This window comes from Haplochromis burtoni, unplaced genomic scaffold (genome assembly GCF_018398535.1).
Source record: "Haplochromis burtoni strain Fernald_Lab_line unplaced genomic scaffold, NCSU_Asbu1 Contig_228, whole genome shotgun sequence".
In the NCBI taxonomy this organism is placed as follows: Eukaryota; Metazoa; Chordata; class Actinopteri; order Cichliformes; family Cichlidae; genus Haplochromis; species Haplochromis burtoni.
The window spans coordinates 328776-346184 of NW_024582589.1; the positions used below are offsets into that span (position 1 = coordinate 328776).

Consider the following 17409-nt stretch of genomic DNA (forward strand, 5'->3'; position numbering starts at 1 on the left):
TAATAACGTAGTTACTGTAACGCGTTACTTAATAACACGTTAGTCCCAACACTGGAAATCACTGATCAGAGACGTAAATGTTAGAGACTCGTCGCCTCTCTGAGACATGAAAACTGTCCAAAGGATGAAAAAAATCAAATTCACGTTGTTCACGTCTCTGTTACCAACCTGCTGACCTTCACACACCACGGTCAGACACTCCTTATGTTTTCTACAACCTTTACCTTGTGCAACTTCCAGACACACAGACAATATTGACATTAGATATGGGCTCACGGCTCGTAGCGTATGAGGGCGAGCACATAACCGAGTCATGTAAATAAGGCCTTCAGGAGGCTAACAGAGGCTCTCTGACAGGCTGAATTCCTCAGCAGCTCGTTATGTTGTTGCATTTGTTGAACTCGGTGAGGAGGCAGGGCGTGGAGCTGCAGGGCCTGTAATTAGTCACAGTCGACTCACTGTCATGACAGATTCTTCTTGCCCGTGAGCGTGTGTTTCAAAGCCTTTCACACACAGCCTCCTCTCATTCACACAACTGGTTACCCAAAAGCAAAGTTATGTGAACAGTGAGCCTGCACAGTGTGTTCAGGAGAAAGCAGCCTTATTGTGAAACCAACAGGAGCACACAGCTCAGAGGCTGCTGGGAGACTGCAGCTGTGCACAGATTCATAGTGTGGCTGCGTACATGCAGGAGACTTTCACACTTATGTGGCTCTGAAGTCATTTTAATGTGGAAGCAGTTGGACCAGGAAGGGATCATCTCTGGAGACCTGTCAGATACTTGAAAAGGACCTCAGTCCACTAACACTAGGAAAACTAGTGCAGACCATAAAAACATGTTTATGTCTTTAATAATAATGACTAACATATTGAATTTCAGTGGAGCTCTTTCACCCAACTCTCTCAAACCTTTGGTCACAGTTGGTGTACACAGGTAGAAGACAGTAACAGGTGACTCTAAGTTTCCCTGTTGAATGTAATGAAGACCATGAGACGTAGCTGAAGGTAGGGCTGGGCCATATCACACCTTTCATTGTAATACTGGTATAATGTTGTAGAATATGGGTAACACACGCATGCGCAGTGCCTTTGTTTGCATACGCACATGGGGGCGACGCAGAATAAGAAGAATAAGAAGGGCGAACGCGGATCGTTGAATGAGACGGATGAACCAGAACTGGTTTGTGAAAATGCTGCAGCTTCAGTGGTGTGGAACTGGTTTGGCTTTCGTCCATCAGATACACAACAAAGCACATTTTTTGGTAGAGGATGCGAGCGGGTTGTCGTTATTAGCAAACAGAGTTTATGTCCACGGCGCTCAAAAATCTGTCAAAAACGTTTCAGTACGACTTTGCTGAGCTACGAAGCCGCTTGATGGATTGTTGGAGCGTTACGGGTGTCGTAGGCGGAGCCTGGCGGAGTGATACGTGCTGTGCTTCAACATAATGTTACCGTATTGTGTGTGTATAACCTCTTTTTAAGTTTTGTGGATGTTATACATGGTTATGCTGAGGATATGTCGGCCAGTCTCCACTGGAAATGCCTTTTGGTTAAACCGTCAGCGAGGAATTTGCACTGTTACGTTGTTATATAGCTTTAACGCACATAACAAACAGCTGCTTGTTTAAGTGAAAACACATTGATGGTAGGCAGTCGTAGTGTGGTGAATCTGAAGTTCAGCACTCTCAGAGCAGACGTCACCTGAACAGGAGGACCAGGAAGTTGGTTGTTTTCAGTGGGAGAAACGTTTCGTCATCATCCAGGTGGCTTCTTCAGTCTCAGCTGACTGCAGATTTCTGACCTTACAAACAGCACCTGCACAATGACGTGCTTTCCCTTCTCCAGCTTTGTGCAGGTGCAGTTCTGTCTCCAGTGTCTTTTTGTGCCATTCAGCATCTGGTCTGGTTTGAGAACAACTGTCAGAAAGTTTATTAATCAGCATATCAAGAACTCACAGGTTCATCGGTCTGACGTTGGAGTACGCACTTTAATTTATCCATCCATCCGTCATCTTTGAGGTTACTGATCATTTGGTCTTCTTCTTTGGTGGATCATCTTTTACAGTCTCTTTCCCAAAGTAACAGACATGACTCTGATCTTGAGGCTGTTTCAGTTTCACATCTACAAAAGTAAAGCTCAGAGAAGCAGCTGAAAGTGTTTAGAAGAGCTCAGCTGAAGGCTCTGTGCCTCTTCATGGTGCTTCAGCCACGCGCTGGAGTTGAACATGTTTTCCTCTGAAGGAGCCCTTCTGCTGAGTGTCCTCGAATTTCCATGGCACTCGTGTTGGAAGATCTCCAGAGTAAAGCGTCCACTGATATTCCTGTGACACTTAAGTTATTCAGCGTTTGTGTCAGGCTAGAGCTGGACGATATGAGATTTCTTCATATCACGATGTTTTTTTCATTTCAGGTGATATCTATCACGATATCAGCCAAATAACTATATTTGTAAGATTTAAATGTGCCGTTGCTCACAAGTAAAATGTTAAATAATCAGCAGCTTGTTTTGATTTAAATATTTATTTCCCATAATAAGTTCAACAGGGTAGATGTACTTAAGGAACACGAGACTTTTTCAATAAATAAAGGCAAATATTGCAAACTACACAAAAGGCAGCCGCTAAAGCGTTTAAGTTTCAAAATAGAACAAACGAAACAGACTAAACTGTCAATTCCACTTAGAAACAAAATATTAATTCTAAAAATAAATCTTAGTTTGTTTTACAGAAGAACAGACAAAACTGACTAACTTTTGTCAATATCAAATAAACTGAGAACTAAAAGGAAATTCTCAATCTCTCCTTGTTGTATAGCTGAGCTTTTCAAGCAGTTTTAACAGTTACTTTAGTCTGACAAAAGCCAAATGACGAATCAGCGCTTGCAGTCAGAGACTGAGCTGCACCGCTTTATTGTATTTCCAGACTTGCTTTTGGCACATTTACAGTGCAGCTGCTCTGTTTGACTTGAAATAGCAGAAATACCTTCACACTACGGAGCTTCTGTGGTTCTTCCGTTTGACAACACACATCGTTATCGTCCTATCGCCCAGCTCTACGTCAGGCTCATCCACACTGAGCTGAGGTTCTGGAGGAGCTCCTCTGTAACGAGCTCACAGCGACGCTGACCGCGCACATTTTTTAACGCTGTGCTCAAAAAAGTGAACTTGTCATGGGACGTAACCCCGAGGGTGGGGTGATCCCTAACCTGGAAGTAAAAGTAGGAAGCCAGACTTGGAGGGATCCAGGTTTCCGATCAGTTTGTGTGATGGATGCGTTTACTGTCCTCCAACCCTTTGCTGCGTGGGTCGTACCACGGAGGTGTGTTGGTGACGCTCTAACACTGTTGCATGTTTGAGCCTGTCAGTACGTGTTTGTGAGCTGTTACATTACGTTATTGCTCCATGCTTGAGTTTTAGACCCTGGTTGGAATAAGTCAAGTGTAAAAAGGCGAGCACTTACAGAGAGTGCAGGTACAGGTTTCTGTCAGCTGTGGGCAGTAATGCATACTTTGATGCCAGTAACGAGCGAAGGGGAAACTCTTTAAACAGCCTTTAATTCAGCTGGTTGTCGCTAGCCTTTGGAGCCTGGCGGTAAGCCCTCTCTAATGACCGAGCCCGTCTGATCCAGGCTGTCCGGCCTGGCGCTGCTCTCTCCACATGGCCGTCTGACTGACACGCTGTCTTGGCAAACACAGTTGGCACGAAGCGAGTGCCCGAGTGCTTCATCCTCGGCAGATTTGCACTTCGTTATCAGTAAAGACGGTCCCGTCAGGCCTGTTTAGTTCGGAGACGCGGTATTTTGTGCTGAGGATTGTTTATTAATGAAATGGGCTGAACCAGGCCACTGTGCACCCGCTCTTACTTTGAAAGGGCGTAAAGCAGGTGCAGCTGCAAAAAGCTCTCTCTCAACCCAGAATAGCAAAGGACAAAAAAGCAAGTACGACTTCATCGCTTGCTATTCTGAGCAGAGTTTACTTTGCACAGTGACTCTGTGTGTGACTTCCACTCAGATTACCTCGCTTCAGATCGGTGTGGTGGGGGCCATCCTTAGCCAGAGTCCTGTGGAGAGTGAATCTGTTGTTGGAATCCCTCCTGGTTGCTCCCGGAGGTTGATAAAGGTCGATGCTTAATGCATCTTTGATGAATCCTTTTTCTCAGATGTACAACTCTCTCTAGACTTGAGTTCTCTTCTCTTGACCTGCCCTTGAAATATCAGCGATGGGCCTCGAGTTGTGAGGACTTTGCCTCAGGCAGAGATTTGATTTCGTGGAGTTTAAAAGGAGGTTGAACTCTGAGAAACTGCTGTCAACAACCTGTCCCAGTCTGCCTCCTCCACGTTTTCCTTCATATTCCATCTGAGGTGTTGGGGAGGGTTTCCTGCATAGTTGGTGTCTTTGCCGTCGTCCACAAGGATTAGTGCCCCAAATATACCCGCGCTCTGCGTATGTGACCGTCGTCTCCCACGACACGACCAAATATGTCCAGCTACTGTGGGACAGTAAACCTGCCCACCTAGGCTGCCAAATATATCCTGCACCTAGACTGCATGAACCCTCTGACCGGCAGGGAGACGTTTCTCAAAGGGAGCGTTTGCAGAATCGCAGCTTTGTGTAATTCACTGCACAGTAAATATTTAGACTGTAGCAGCAAGCTGCCCGTCTGCATGTTTACTGTGGCCAGGCAGATTACTGTGATTCCAGCTCCTCTGCTAGAAAATCAGACGGGGCCGGGAAACAGGAAAGGATAGATGTGCTTGAACAGATAAGACCACTCTTTATCTGGGACAGCCATAAATCTGTTGCCCCACCCATCCAAAGGAAAGCTGCAGTAATCCAGTCTGGAGACGGCACCAACGACGCTGCTGCAAACAAGAGGCAGATTAGGTCAAGGGCACCGTGTCACACCAACACAGCATTGTGTTCACGGTGCTGTCTGGCCCTCAGAGGACACGCAGCAGGGGACGGTTTGAAAAAGAAGTTTGAACTGCTCGGCTGCTGTTTGCTGGCCTGTCCACTAGAGGGCGCCATGCTACTGTTCAGACTCTTTGCTGGTGATGCTGACCGGCAGCTTCCACACGACTCACTCACTCTTTAAACCCTTTGAAATGCAAATTTGCTCAGAAGTGCTGAAAATGAGAATGTCTGTAATGAAATGCATAAAGACAGAGCTGTGAGGAAAACATGAGCATATATTATCTAAATGTAAGATTTTTGATGGGGGCGGGGCAATGCTGATGTTGCTGGTTCAGCTGCACCAGCGTCCGCAGAAACCGCCTGCAGGACGTTAGACGAGTCGTAATAAAAATGTATAAACCTGAGATCTGATGATGCAGCTGGAATTATAAATGGAGAAGAAGATGAGGGATGTTTACATCAGGCAGCCAATTACATTTGACTTTCAGTTATGAGTTTGGATGACAGACTCGACCATCAGTGGTGTCTGGGGCGATGGTGCAAACACCTGAGGGCATGAAGAAGAGCGTGCAGGGTGGAGGTGAGTGTCGAGGGTTGTTTGTGACTGGAGGACGTCTACAACATGACCTGCTGTGACGTACAAGGTCAGACGGGTAAACTGGTTTCAGCAGGCTGGGAAGCTCGAGGCGTTTAGTGGCTGCAAAAGGAAACGAGGAGCAGCACAGAGAAGGTTCATGGATGTATTGAAGGTTGGTGGAGGCAGACGATGAGGTGAGCCCTGAAAGGACCAGCTGAAAGTCCAAACCTCACTTCCTCTCCAGCCTGCTGCTGACCTAAAAAAGTAGAAGTCTCCACTATGGACCAAAATAATGATTCAGTCTGAACTGTAACAGCCTCGTTTGGACAAATCTGCAGCTGAAGAAGTCATGCAGACCGCAGCATTGGGAGTTATGTGATATAAGCGAAGCCTGGATTTATAATGTGGTTAGTGAAAAATGATCAACGCTCTCAAAATATTGAGTTTATGTCGAAACACAATAAGTCAGTCCTTGCACACAGAAGCAGGCAGCAGGTACAGGCTGCACCCATATGTAGTAAAGTAACCCAAACAACTCTAGACTCGTGTTTCTGTCATGCATGAATCAGCTCATCACTGCAGCATGGTGCTCCAACACATCCAACGTGGTCTTCCTCCTGGAGCAGACTCCTGGAAGCTCCTGATATCATGAAGTGAAATTGTTTGGAGGCTTTTAATGTGCCTCTGCTGAGCGTTTAAAGCAGCACAAAGCACTTCAAAGGCGCTGCTTTCATTATTAAACAGCCAAAAGAGAAATAATTAGCAGAAGTTGGACTCGAAGCCAGTGCGGAGAACAGTCGGAGCACTTCAAAGCTCGCTCTGTCCCTGATATCTACAGCTAGGAGTGTATCTAACAGCTGAAGACCATCAGTCATGGGCGTGAACATGGCCTATTTCAGGATAAAGTTCTACTTCATGTGCAGAGTTAGCCCCTTTGCTTTTCTTAGAACTACCCAGCAGGGCTCCTCCCACTCCAGGAAGTCCTTGCATGTTATGATCTCTAACTCCACCTCTCACAAGACCTGAGAGGCTGAGGGTTCTGAAGTGGAGGGTAGGCTTCGCTCTTCGTCGGTCCCAAAGTCGCTCGACCAGGAGGCGCGCAGAGAGCAGCTATGGACCACTACCACATGCTGAGCGGCAGCAGCAGGACCTCCCCTCTGCTGGGTGCTCAGCGCAGGGAGCAGGCCATGGTGTACCTGCTGGCTCTGGCTAGAGAGAAGCCGGTCTTTCTCAACAGCATGGCAGCTCTCATGAAGGTAACTGCTGCTGCTGATGTTCACGCTTCCTGTCGGAGGGATAATAGTAGCACTGTTCAGAGGCTGCATGTGGTTACAGCTCGGTGCTCTCAGACTATTTGTGTGGAGTTTGGGAAATGTGATTTTAATCCCCGTTATGGAACGATCCCATAAACCTGGACTGTGTGGAAATGTGGGGTCTGTGCTGAAGCAGAGGCAGAGCCCTGCTCTCAGTGCTCACGCCTGTGGTAAGGAATGCATGTTAGCGCTAAGCTACATTTCAGACACCGTCGGTGTATTAGTCTGTGCTGTTACCAACACTATAATCTCTTACAGAGCAAACAGGAAGTTTCTAACAGATGTTTGGTTAACAACAAACAAGTGAGCTGTTCCATATTTATGTGACGGAGTGATAAAGTGCTGAGGGAGCTGAGCTTGGTGCCGGTCGATGCTGTGCGTCTGGCTCCGCCCATGTGGACCCCTCAGGTGTTATAGATGGGTGATGCCACAGACTGGTTACGTGTGTGAGCGACCTCGTCCCATCACTGTAAATGCATGCAGTAAAGCAGAGAAAAGGTTTCACTGTGCACGAAACCTGGAGCTGAAATCAGTGTGTTGCAGCTCGTAGGCCTGCTTAGCAGTCTGCATCTACATGTGCTAGTTGGTGATAAATGACAGAGGAGATGCTGGTGTTAGACTCCTGTCAGGCTCACACCAAGCCCCGTTATTATTAGCACCAAAACATGTATACCTGTGCTATCATACACAAACTGCAGCAGCATCTCCGGCTGCCTCCTCGGCTGTCAGAGCAGCCTGGCCCCTTGCTCTGAATCCTACCTGAGAGAACCCACAGGTGTCTTCCTGCAACGTGGAAGGTGCAGCAGAGCCTTGTGCTGCTGTGTGCATCCTCCACGGTGCAGCTGTTTGGCTCCTACGTTAACTAAATCTCCTCCAGCCACACCGTTTGACTGCTGCACCCAGCAGCTTCTCGGGCGGGTATTGATATTTAATTTCTTACGCGTAGCAAATTGTTTAAGTTGACAGAGCTGATGTAATGGGCTGCACGTGTTGCACACTCGGCGTTATCTCCATCCTGTAACAATCAAGCCGTAAGCCTGCTTTATGGTCTCCCAGCAGTGTTTAGAGAACGTGACTCGCATCTCGCCTTTAATCGCTGCATCTCGCCTTTGATGTTCTCCTCTCTATGCTGCAAGCGTTTGTCGTGATAACTGGAACCTGGTCCTCACTTTAAGAAGTGGCCTCAGGCCTTGGACGCCACTCAAAGAGGAGGCGTCGGCGGCTTAAATGCTAGCCCCCCCCCCTCTACGAGCAACAGCCCTGTAGTTTGATTGGATGATGGGTGCCAGTGACTCCACACTGAGGACCACCAGCTTTATTAAACAGCTCTTCCTGTTTGTGCGTTCAGCCAGGACAGAGAAACGAGCATAAAAAGAAATTGTCTGTTTGTTCCTCCTCTGGGAGCTGAAACCACGAGGCTGTGATGATGAATGGCGTTTGTTCTGTAGACCGTTACGGAGAAGGCGAGTGCGACTCCTCGCCCACCCCGCCTGCAGATATATGTAGAGAATAAGGCTTTGTTGAACTTTCCCAGTTTACCCTGCAGAGCCTGTGCATGTGAGGCTTGTGTTTACGCCTGTGACGTAGGTTGAGCGTGGCCGTACGCTTTAAAAGTAACCGCTCTGATCAAAGGTACTCGGGCAGGGGAAGGCCCAGGGGCGCTCGGGGGAGGAGGAGGGAGGAACATTAAAGGCTATGAGGATAAAACAGGAGACGGCGACTCTCCTGGGAGAGAGGGAGACGTGAGGAAGCCATGCCGACTGCTGGGAGGATGAGGATGGTACAGAGTAACAGTGAGGCTGTGGCTCTGTGCACATGTGGGAACAGCGTTGTTACTGCTCAGAGCAACACTGTTACAGGAGTTTCATTACTGAGGGAGGAGCTGGGGCCACATGGTAAACTAACACAGAGCTCTCACACAAACATGCTTCAGTGGGAGTAAACGCGTGGTGCCTCGCCAGAAGACATGAACTGCTTCCTGTTTGTTTCCTCCTTCCTCTCACTGTTGCCTCAGATTACAGGACATCAGGCCACCCACAGCACAGCGTCAGCGTTTCTGCCAGTGGGTTGTAACCCAGCTGACTGCCATGTTTGTTTCAGATCATCAAGCATGCACGTAGACCGGGATCAAACCACCAACCTCTCGATGACCTGTAGATGACCTGCTCTACCTCCTGAGCTACAGCCACGCCCACGTGCAGTTTTTAAATGGGGATTGCATTCATATGGGAAAGGTTTCCCACACCTACCTGGCCTGTGTGGAGACGTAACGCCTCCTGTTAGTCCAGGACATGGTCCACTGTAAAGTCACACAGTGGCTCTAATGCTTTGGTTTCTAAATGGAACAAATACGAGTGTTATTAGTGCTCGTGTCCGATTTGGAAACTGTTTGTTCCAAACTAGGCCAGCTGTTTCCTCCTGGTACCTGCTGGCTTCAACTTTACTGTAGCACTACACAGATCTCAGCGACGCATGAGGTTCTTGTCTAAGAAATTTAGAGCGATAGTTAATCTGCAGTAATCCTGTAGACAACACACTCCCTGAAAAACCTTTGTTTTTCGGCTTTTGCTTGAAACAGCCACATTACAAGGATAAACCAGCAGCACCGGCCTCAGAACGCTTTAATCCAGCTAATCCAGCCAGTAGGTGAGACCGATAGGGTGGGTGCAGGCTGGAGACGTCCTTCACAGCCCCCGTGGTTGGAGTCTGGGTGACTTGACCCAGCACCAACGCTCCATTAAAAATCTCACGTGTGGGACTTAGACTGCATGCACACCGATCTGATGCTGCAGCTTTGGCACATTTAAGCAGATTATCAAAGCTGCAGTTTATGAATCAAAGTCGTGAATTTGCTGTGAAATGTGTAGAAAAGCAGCGAGACTCACATCTGTCATCATGAAAGGAAAGTTTGCCTCCTGCAGATGTTGGTTGATTTTCCTCCAGTATGTGACCAGTACAAGCTGTGTCTGTGATGGTCACATTGTTGGTGGTGTCAGATTTGTGACTTTGTTTTGTGTGTCCTGGTGACGCGGCAGGGCACACAGGCAGGTTTAAGCATTCACTAAAATAGAAACGCTTAGATGTATAAAAAAATCTATTTGAGGCTCGGCTCCCTGGACTATGATCCTTTACCTGAGTCACAGGATGAAGGTTGACACGTGAATAACTTCACTGAGGTTCCCCGTGAGCCAGCATACACAGGACAGACGCTACGAAGCACAAATGTCTGAGAACACGTGAGACTAACAGTCAGGTGTGCAGCAGCAGAACTGTGACACGTACAGGCGAGGACCTGAGATACCAGACTGATTCAGGAAAATCATCACAAAGCTGACATGTAAAATCAGGAGCTTCACCCACATGCACTCGTTAGTGTAGTTACTGTAACAGTGCAATGGCCTCATTTACTTTGAGACATCAGGATCTGATTATAAATACCAAGCAGCTGACCTCTAATGACGGGAGCCAGAGCCGGCTGCAAATACATGTTTAGCAGTACTCTGTGCTACAGCTAGCCTTTGTGGCTAGGCTCGTACTGTTCCCTTTATGTAGCGAGTGGGTTTTATTTCCTCTGAGTGTCATTGATGGATGCTTGTTTATAATGGTCTCCGTGGACGTTGCTGTGGAGGTCCTCCATCATCTGCAGCCCTGTCAGCGTGGAGGGGAACGGCGTGATGTTACGGCGTGTCGGAGACTCTTTAAGTCTGTGTTTCAGCCATGCTGTTGGCACTTGGTGTTTGTCTGATTTTGCTTATGTGTCCATCATGAGAGCAAGTAAACCCTTTTCCCAACATCAGATTTTTAAAACCAGTTTCAGATTAATAGTGGGAGAAGTTCTTTTGCATTGATTAAACTTGGGACGTCCTTCTTAGTCATTTGCTGGTCCAAATGAAAAGCTCTCCATGTTGTAAATGTGCTGCTGTGACTGTGTCCGGCTGGGACATGAGTGTTGGACATGTAGGGCTCTAATTAACACACTGACCTGCTGTACCACCTCCGTCCTTCTCAGCCAGCTCAGAGACGCCTCAGAGCTGCTAAAGATGTCTGCAGACAGACTTGGACACAAGTGGGCGATTTCTGTGAAACAAGCCCAGAAAAATGGGATTCACAGAAATCTGTCCACAGCTGATTGAGAGCATCTTAGGCCCAGTTTGAAGCTGATTTATGTGGAAGACTGTGTGACGCTGCTCCTCATCCAGGTTGGCTTGCAGTCAGACAGCTTATGAACCCCGAACAATCTAACCTTTGTGTAGATTCAAGCAGATGTTGAGTGGGAGGACTGGTGTAGGTTTTGGTTTGAAGTTTTCTGGTGAACGTACAGCACTGCTGCACAGCCCAGAGGGGTCTCGTACTCCCACTCACTCAGTTACAAGCTAAGCTGGTCCCAGATTCCAGGTTAACACTAACGGGGGGGCTGTAGCTCCTAATCGTGCAGATGCTCATACTGCAGCATGAGGGGGAAAGACGCACCAAAGCTCATTACTGTGGCTGAAACTGCTCGGCTTGCCGAGTGTTCCAGATCGGCTCCGAATGAGATCACAAGAACACAAAGTGTGTCACTGAGTTTCTGGTAAAAGATTGGTTGGAGATTTTGAAACACTGGTTGGTGTTTTGTTGCCGGCTGCCGCCCTCGTCTGCAGCAGAGGGCTTCCACAGCAGTAGATATTTGGGTGGGTGACCTGACCCCACACAGTGACAGCTGACTGCCACAGAGAGGTTGTTTCAAGCAGTGCTAGCTGTTTACTGTAAGGCCGGGGAGCTCAAAAATAAAGTGGACTGCATTATGTACTGTGTTCATTTTAATATGTTACCACCCAGCCTGTGCTCACAGGCTGCAGCCACAGCAATGCCACCCACTGTGGACCTTTGCAGTTGTTCCTTTCTAATTTAGACACGACCATCTTTGAATGGCGGTGGAGTGCTAACTTGTTAGCTGAGGTGGATCCATGGACCGTGTTTGTGCACCACAGAGACTCATGGGACACATGAAGAACTATAAAAAGACTTGACAGTTACACCACAGCGGGGCCTGCTCGGCTTATTTTAAAAACATCCTAAAATCCACAAAACACAACTGAGATGGTTAATGACTGCAAGGCTACAACGCTAACTGGCACCAGTTTGTTCCAGGTTCCATGTACTGGTAGGTGAACCAGTCAGACCACAGGGCCGGTCTGGTGAGTTAGTCGGGCGACTCGCAGATGATGACAATAGTTTTGTAGAATTTTCCGAGTTTTAGGACAAATTTCTTAACGGCTACCGACTGAAGGATAGTTTGTCTGTGCTTCACGTCTGTGAGTCAATGATTCAATCTAAATGTATTCATATAGGATCAAATCACAACAGCAGTCAGCTCAAGCTGCTTTATGTTGGACCATAGAGATTCTACAGTAACAGGATCTGCAGAGAAAACCCAACAATCATATGACCCCCTGTGAGCAGCACTTTGGTGACAGTGGGAAGGAAAAACTCCCTTTTAACAGGAAGAAACCTGCAGCAGAACCAGGCTCAGGGAGGGGCGGGGCATCTCCTGTGATTGGTTGGGGTGAGAGAAGGAAGACAGGATAAAGACATGCTGTGGAAGAGAGGCAGAGGTTAATAATAATAAAGTAATAGCACGGAGCTGTGTGTAAACACAGTGAAAAAGGGTGAGTGAAGACGAAGCAGTGCATCATGGGAGGCCCCAGCAGCTTAGCCTGTTGTAAAGAGGTCGAAGGTCAAAGTCAGCAGCAGTTCGTCTCAGTTGATTATAAAGACAACCAGCTGATTAATCAGTTATAAGAATAATATCAGTTGCACCTTTGCAGTCAGGAAGCGAGCAGCTGTTCAGTCTGGCTGCCGTGTGCATAAACACATCAGTGTGTCTGTCGTCACAGGTAAGCTGTTAGTCTGTTACCAGCCTGTTCTGTTTCCTGTGCAGCCTGATCTCATGTCCTCCTTGTGTGCTCGCCGCAGGAGAGACAGCGACTAGAGACCATCTTAAACCTCTGTGCTGAGTACAACAAAGGAGAGGGCACCGGCCTGGATCCGCTGTGCTTGGGGAGGTCGGGATTCCCGGGATGTCTGGAGAACGCGCCGGGAGGGACGGCGTCTTCAAGCATGCTCCGCCTAGCACAGAGACAGAGGGAGAGCGACGAGGAGAACCTGAAGGAGGAGTGTAGTAGCACAGAGAGCACTCATCAGGAGGTGAGGACGTCTCCTGCTCCCAGCGCAGCGTCCACACTGCACAATGGAGACAGACAGGTCAGAGGGCACGCTGGTTTCACATGCTGTCTCTGCATGCAGCTGCAAATGGTGCGCCTGCTGCATCAGGGTTTCATCCTCACATAGACTCCACTTAGCTTCTCTTTGTAATGTGAAGCAGTGCATCAGCTTTAGCATTGCTTGCGTTTTCCTGTTTGTGACTGGATTCCTGCACTGGATGCTGCACGAGGCTAGTTTCTTCTGCTTGTGCCTTCAGTTAATTGTCTTCCTTTGTTCTCCATCTTTTATCAGATTTCCTAATGATTACATATATGAATGAGCCTTCTGTGGCGGGATTGATGCTTTATGTTTTCACCCCTCTGTTTCTCTCTGAAGCACGAGGACTCCTCCAGCGCAGGCAGCGGCGGTCGTGCGGAGCTGGGCTACCTGGAGGAAGAGCGGGTCCGTGTCCTGGCTCGGATCGATGAGCTCAAAACCCGGCTCACAGAACTGGAGCAGCAACTCCAAGAGTCCAAACAGGAGGTAGAGCAGTGGATGATGCTGATGGGAATTGGTGACATCCAGCATCTTTTCATAACGTTTGTTCTAAGAAAGAGCAGCATCGCTATGATGATGCTCGTCTCAAAGCCCGCTGGACCCACTGTGTGTCGCTGTGCTGTCCTTCCAGGCTGAGATGGAGCGCGCCTTGCTGCAGGGCGAGAGGCAGGCAGAGCTCGACCAGATAGAGACCGAAGCAGATATCATCGCTCAGCTGCAGCACAAGCTGGACGAGCTGGAGAGCGCCATCCAGAGAGAGAAAGACAAGGTACATGAAGCCGTAATCAGGAGCTGCAGGGTTTATTTCAGTTCACAGAGGTTAAACACACACAGACACACTCACTGCCTGTGCTTTCAGTCTTCCCTCACTGGGTCATCACTGTCGGTGTTTCTGAGCATCCTTGATTACTGATAGACGTCGTAGAGGATCCATGCTGTGAGGGCTTAATAGAAGGCTTGGTTTGCCTCATTCAGTGTCTGCTGTTGCATGTTTCTGCCTTAGGGTTGGTCTTTGTGCTCTCCAGTCTCACTCAGCTGACTAACCACCATCGTTAACCCTTGATCCTCCCTCTGCTTCCTCTGCACTCAGTGTGCGCTCTTTCTTCCCCCTCTGATGAAGCAGACCGGTCAGTAGGTTTTGGTTCTGTAGTGCTCGGTTCTGCTCTGGGCCTGTAATAAGACGTTTCACCAGCAGAGGAGGGAATGTTCGAGCATGTTCTCGATCCTGCAGGTGGCATCTTTGTACTCACATACAGCATTTCACTACAAGGCAGGACGTGCAAAGAAGATACATTTAGTAACTTTGTCGTAGCTAGTTGTAAACTCTGTGTAGAGTCCTCGTGGACCTTTTTCCATGTGCTGCTGCTTCAGCACGGCCAATAACAGCAAGGTTAGTATTTATTGGAAGGGCACCCAGGAGGTGGGAACGTTCTCTGCTCAATCACTGCCAAATACATTGTGTGCAAACTTCTGTGCAGCTTATTGATGTTTGAAATATTAAAGTATTTCATATTAGCTGCTGTACCTGCTACTTCCTGTGGACTGCCTTAAAATCTGTGACTGTGTCTGTTGCTAACACCTTACAGCGTTTGATTTGCATGGCGTGGATTTTGAGCAGTGTTTCTGTCTTTCTCTCCTATCGTCCATCCATCCTGTGTGTGGGTGTGTGTCGTGTCTTTCTAGGAGAGGGCTAATGTTGAGGCCGAGCGCCGGGTTCTGCAGAGCCTCCAGGAGGGCTACGCTGAGCTGAAGAACCAGCTTCATAATTGTCCCGAGTCCCTGCGGGAACAGTTGCAGGAACAGCTCAAAAGGGTGGGTCGTCAGTTGATCAGAAGCTCCCATCCATCCTTCCAGCTCCCGACTGTAGTCCATCCCACCCACGACCTTCGCTATTATAGCACCAAATAGTTGGTTTTTCTTTTTAAAGTGGAGTTCATGGGTCTGACTCAAAGACGCATCCTGAGAGATACAGATTGTTGACATATATTAAAGTAGAGCGTCTGTCTAACTCACGCTGAGGCCAAATCTCGGTAAACTGTCCGGGCGCGCATAATTTGGTCATTTTTGAATCACCTGGGAAAATATATTTCTGCTGGTATCTGTGCTGTAACACCACTCAGCTGCAGACGACGTGTCGCAGGAAAATAACGATACCTGTTATTAAAAACACCAGCCAAGAAAAGCATGTTCCTCCCAATGTTTATAATAAAACGACCACAAACCCTAACCAACACTTTGACAGTCTGAGTGCTGATGATTAAGTTTTAATGATAAAGTCTAACCGAGCTAAATATTTGCTAGTGTAGGTTCACTAAAGGTGGACCGTGGGCGCCCACACAGCTGTGGACGCCCAGTCTGTATAACACCAAAGGTTTTGCAGACTTCTAGTTGCAGCAGTGGTGCAGACAGGTGGTTTTTAGGTTTTCAGTAGCTTCCGTGGAAGTGTGTCACACTTGTTTCTGGACTTTTTGAAGCCTCGGTGTTAAAGTTTTGGCGTGCGTTTCCTCCCAGGGATGCATTTAGCTCAAACACGGGTCATGTGATACAACCCTCCACTCCACTGCATGTGTGAATCTGATCTGCATCTCTTCTGTCATTCGTCATGGCTCACATAATGCTGCTCACTAATCAATTAACCTAGGCCCTGACCAGACTCCTGCTCCTGCTCTTCCCCTCCTTATGGGAATGTCGCTGCGTCATTTAGGATCGGGGAGCGTCCATCAGGATAAGTCTTTAGTGAGAACAGCAGGTTTGAGTGTTCATGTTGCACCAGCTCAGCCAGAAAAACCAACGTAGGTTTAAAAGTGCTCCCCAGGTGTGTGAGATCATTTCTGCTGTTAGGTAGCACTTTAGTGAGCATGGCTTTAAAAATACTGCATTAATGTCTGAGTTTGTTTGTGAGATCATGATTGGTGTTGTGTGATTAGGATGGAGAGGCACTGGAAGCAGGAACTAAAAAGTTTGAGGACCTGGAGTTTCAGCAGCTGGAGAGAGAGAGCAGCCTGGAGGAAGAGCGAGAAACCATCAGCCAGCAGCTGCTCCAGGAGAGAGCCGAGTACCAGCACAGCGTGGCCAGGAGGAAGGTGAGGACACACCGTCCTGTTGGTGTCCTCTGTGATTGTGTCACACCTGATGCTGCGGGACCGATCACAGTCTGATTGTGTGAATCGTTTCTTAAAAATAGATGATTGGCGTAAACTTGTTCCCAGAGAGGCTGACGTAAGAAAAATGCCTGTTTGCACTAGAGTGGTGGCACGCGTCATGTCACCTACGGGCAGGTGCACCATGCGTTAGCACAACCGCAGCACCGACTTTTGTGTCGTCTTGTGTAGGAGAAGGTGTCGGCTCTGGAGAACCAGGCCAACCAGCTCGGCCTGCAGGCAGCTCAGGAGTGTGAGCGGCTGGCTAAAGACCGAACGCTCACATTGCAGATGCTCCAGAAGGTACGCACGAACCACGTCACACATCGAAATAACCCCAAAGTGTTGTTTTGGCTCCTAATGGCGTGGTTTGATTGTCCAGGAGAAGGAGAGGCTGTCGGCCCTTGAGAGGAGATACCACTTTCTGACTGGAGGAAAGAGCTTCCCCAAGTCTTCCACCGCCATGAGGGAGGTGAGACGCTTTGAGTTTATGCGTTCAGCTTCACTCTGTGTTCATGGCCTGAAAACGCAAGGCTCACAGCTGATTGTGCAGTCCAGGTAGTTCTATCATGCTAACAGCACAGCTTATAATACGAGGGCAGCATAAGGACAACATGAAGTTCAGACAGTTGATGGAGAGCCATCAACCTGATGTCGCTAGTCACTATTCTGCTTAGCAACAATGTGTCCACGTTAGCAGGGCAGCTAATGCTAGCCAGAAGAAACGGTTTCATCACGTCAGCCTCATATCCGGCCCGTATGTTGACGTGAAGAATATAAAGCAGTTTGAAATGACTTCTTTAAAAATCCCAAAATGATTTAATATGAAGGCGACATGAGCAGAGAGCACAAACACGCTGAGGCTGCGTTACTCAGTGACAGACTCTCACACTCTGCAGTTTGATAAACATGCACAGACAGCACCAGTGTGTGTGTTTGTTCGATGAAAGGCTTCAGTTAGTTAAAAACTGTCTTGTTATACAATATTTGAAAAAACAAACAAGCTTCTGGTAAAAACTGCTAGTAAAATTTCAGGGCGCTGGCAAGATGGACTTGTGGCCATCAACAATAGAAATGTGCGTAGAAAGGCTCGTCCTGTTATTGTTTGAACCATCCACAGTGAGTCTGAGCTTCAGAGACTCCAGGGGCCCGTTCTTCGTACCTCGCTAAGTAGGTTAGCCGGATTAGATTGTTGACGATTTCGCGTGATCCTGGATCGTTCGGTTCCC

The 17409-nt window shown here is 48.1% G+C and overlaps 1 protein-coding gene across 1 annotated transcript in view; it reads left to right on the forward strand.

The window, feature by feature from the left end:
* phldb1b (pleckstrin homology-like domain, family B, member 1b) overlaps positions 1-17409 on the forward strand; it is a gene marked incomplete in the record, with an annotated part of 91191 nt that overhangs the window by 54216 nt on the left and 19566 nt on the right. Inside the window, 7 exon segments of the mRNA XM_042226794.1 lie at positions 12756-13043; positions 13380-13526; positions 13672-13809; positions 14724-14852; positions 15968-16123; positions 16373-16483; positions 16563-16652. Coding sequence (XP_042082728.1) covers positions 12756-13043; positions 13380-13526; positions 13672-13809; positions 14724-14852; positions 15968-16123; positions 16373-16483; positions 16563-16652 — 1059 coding nt within the window.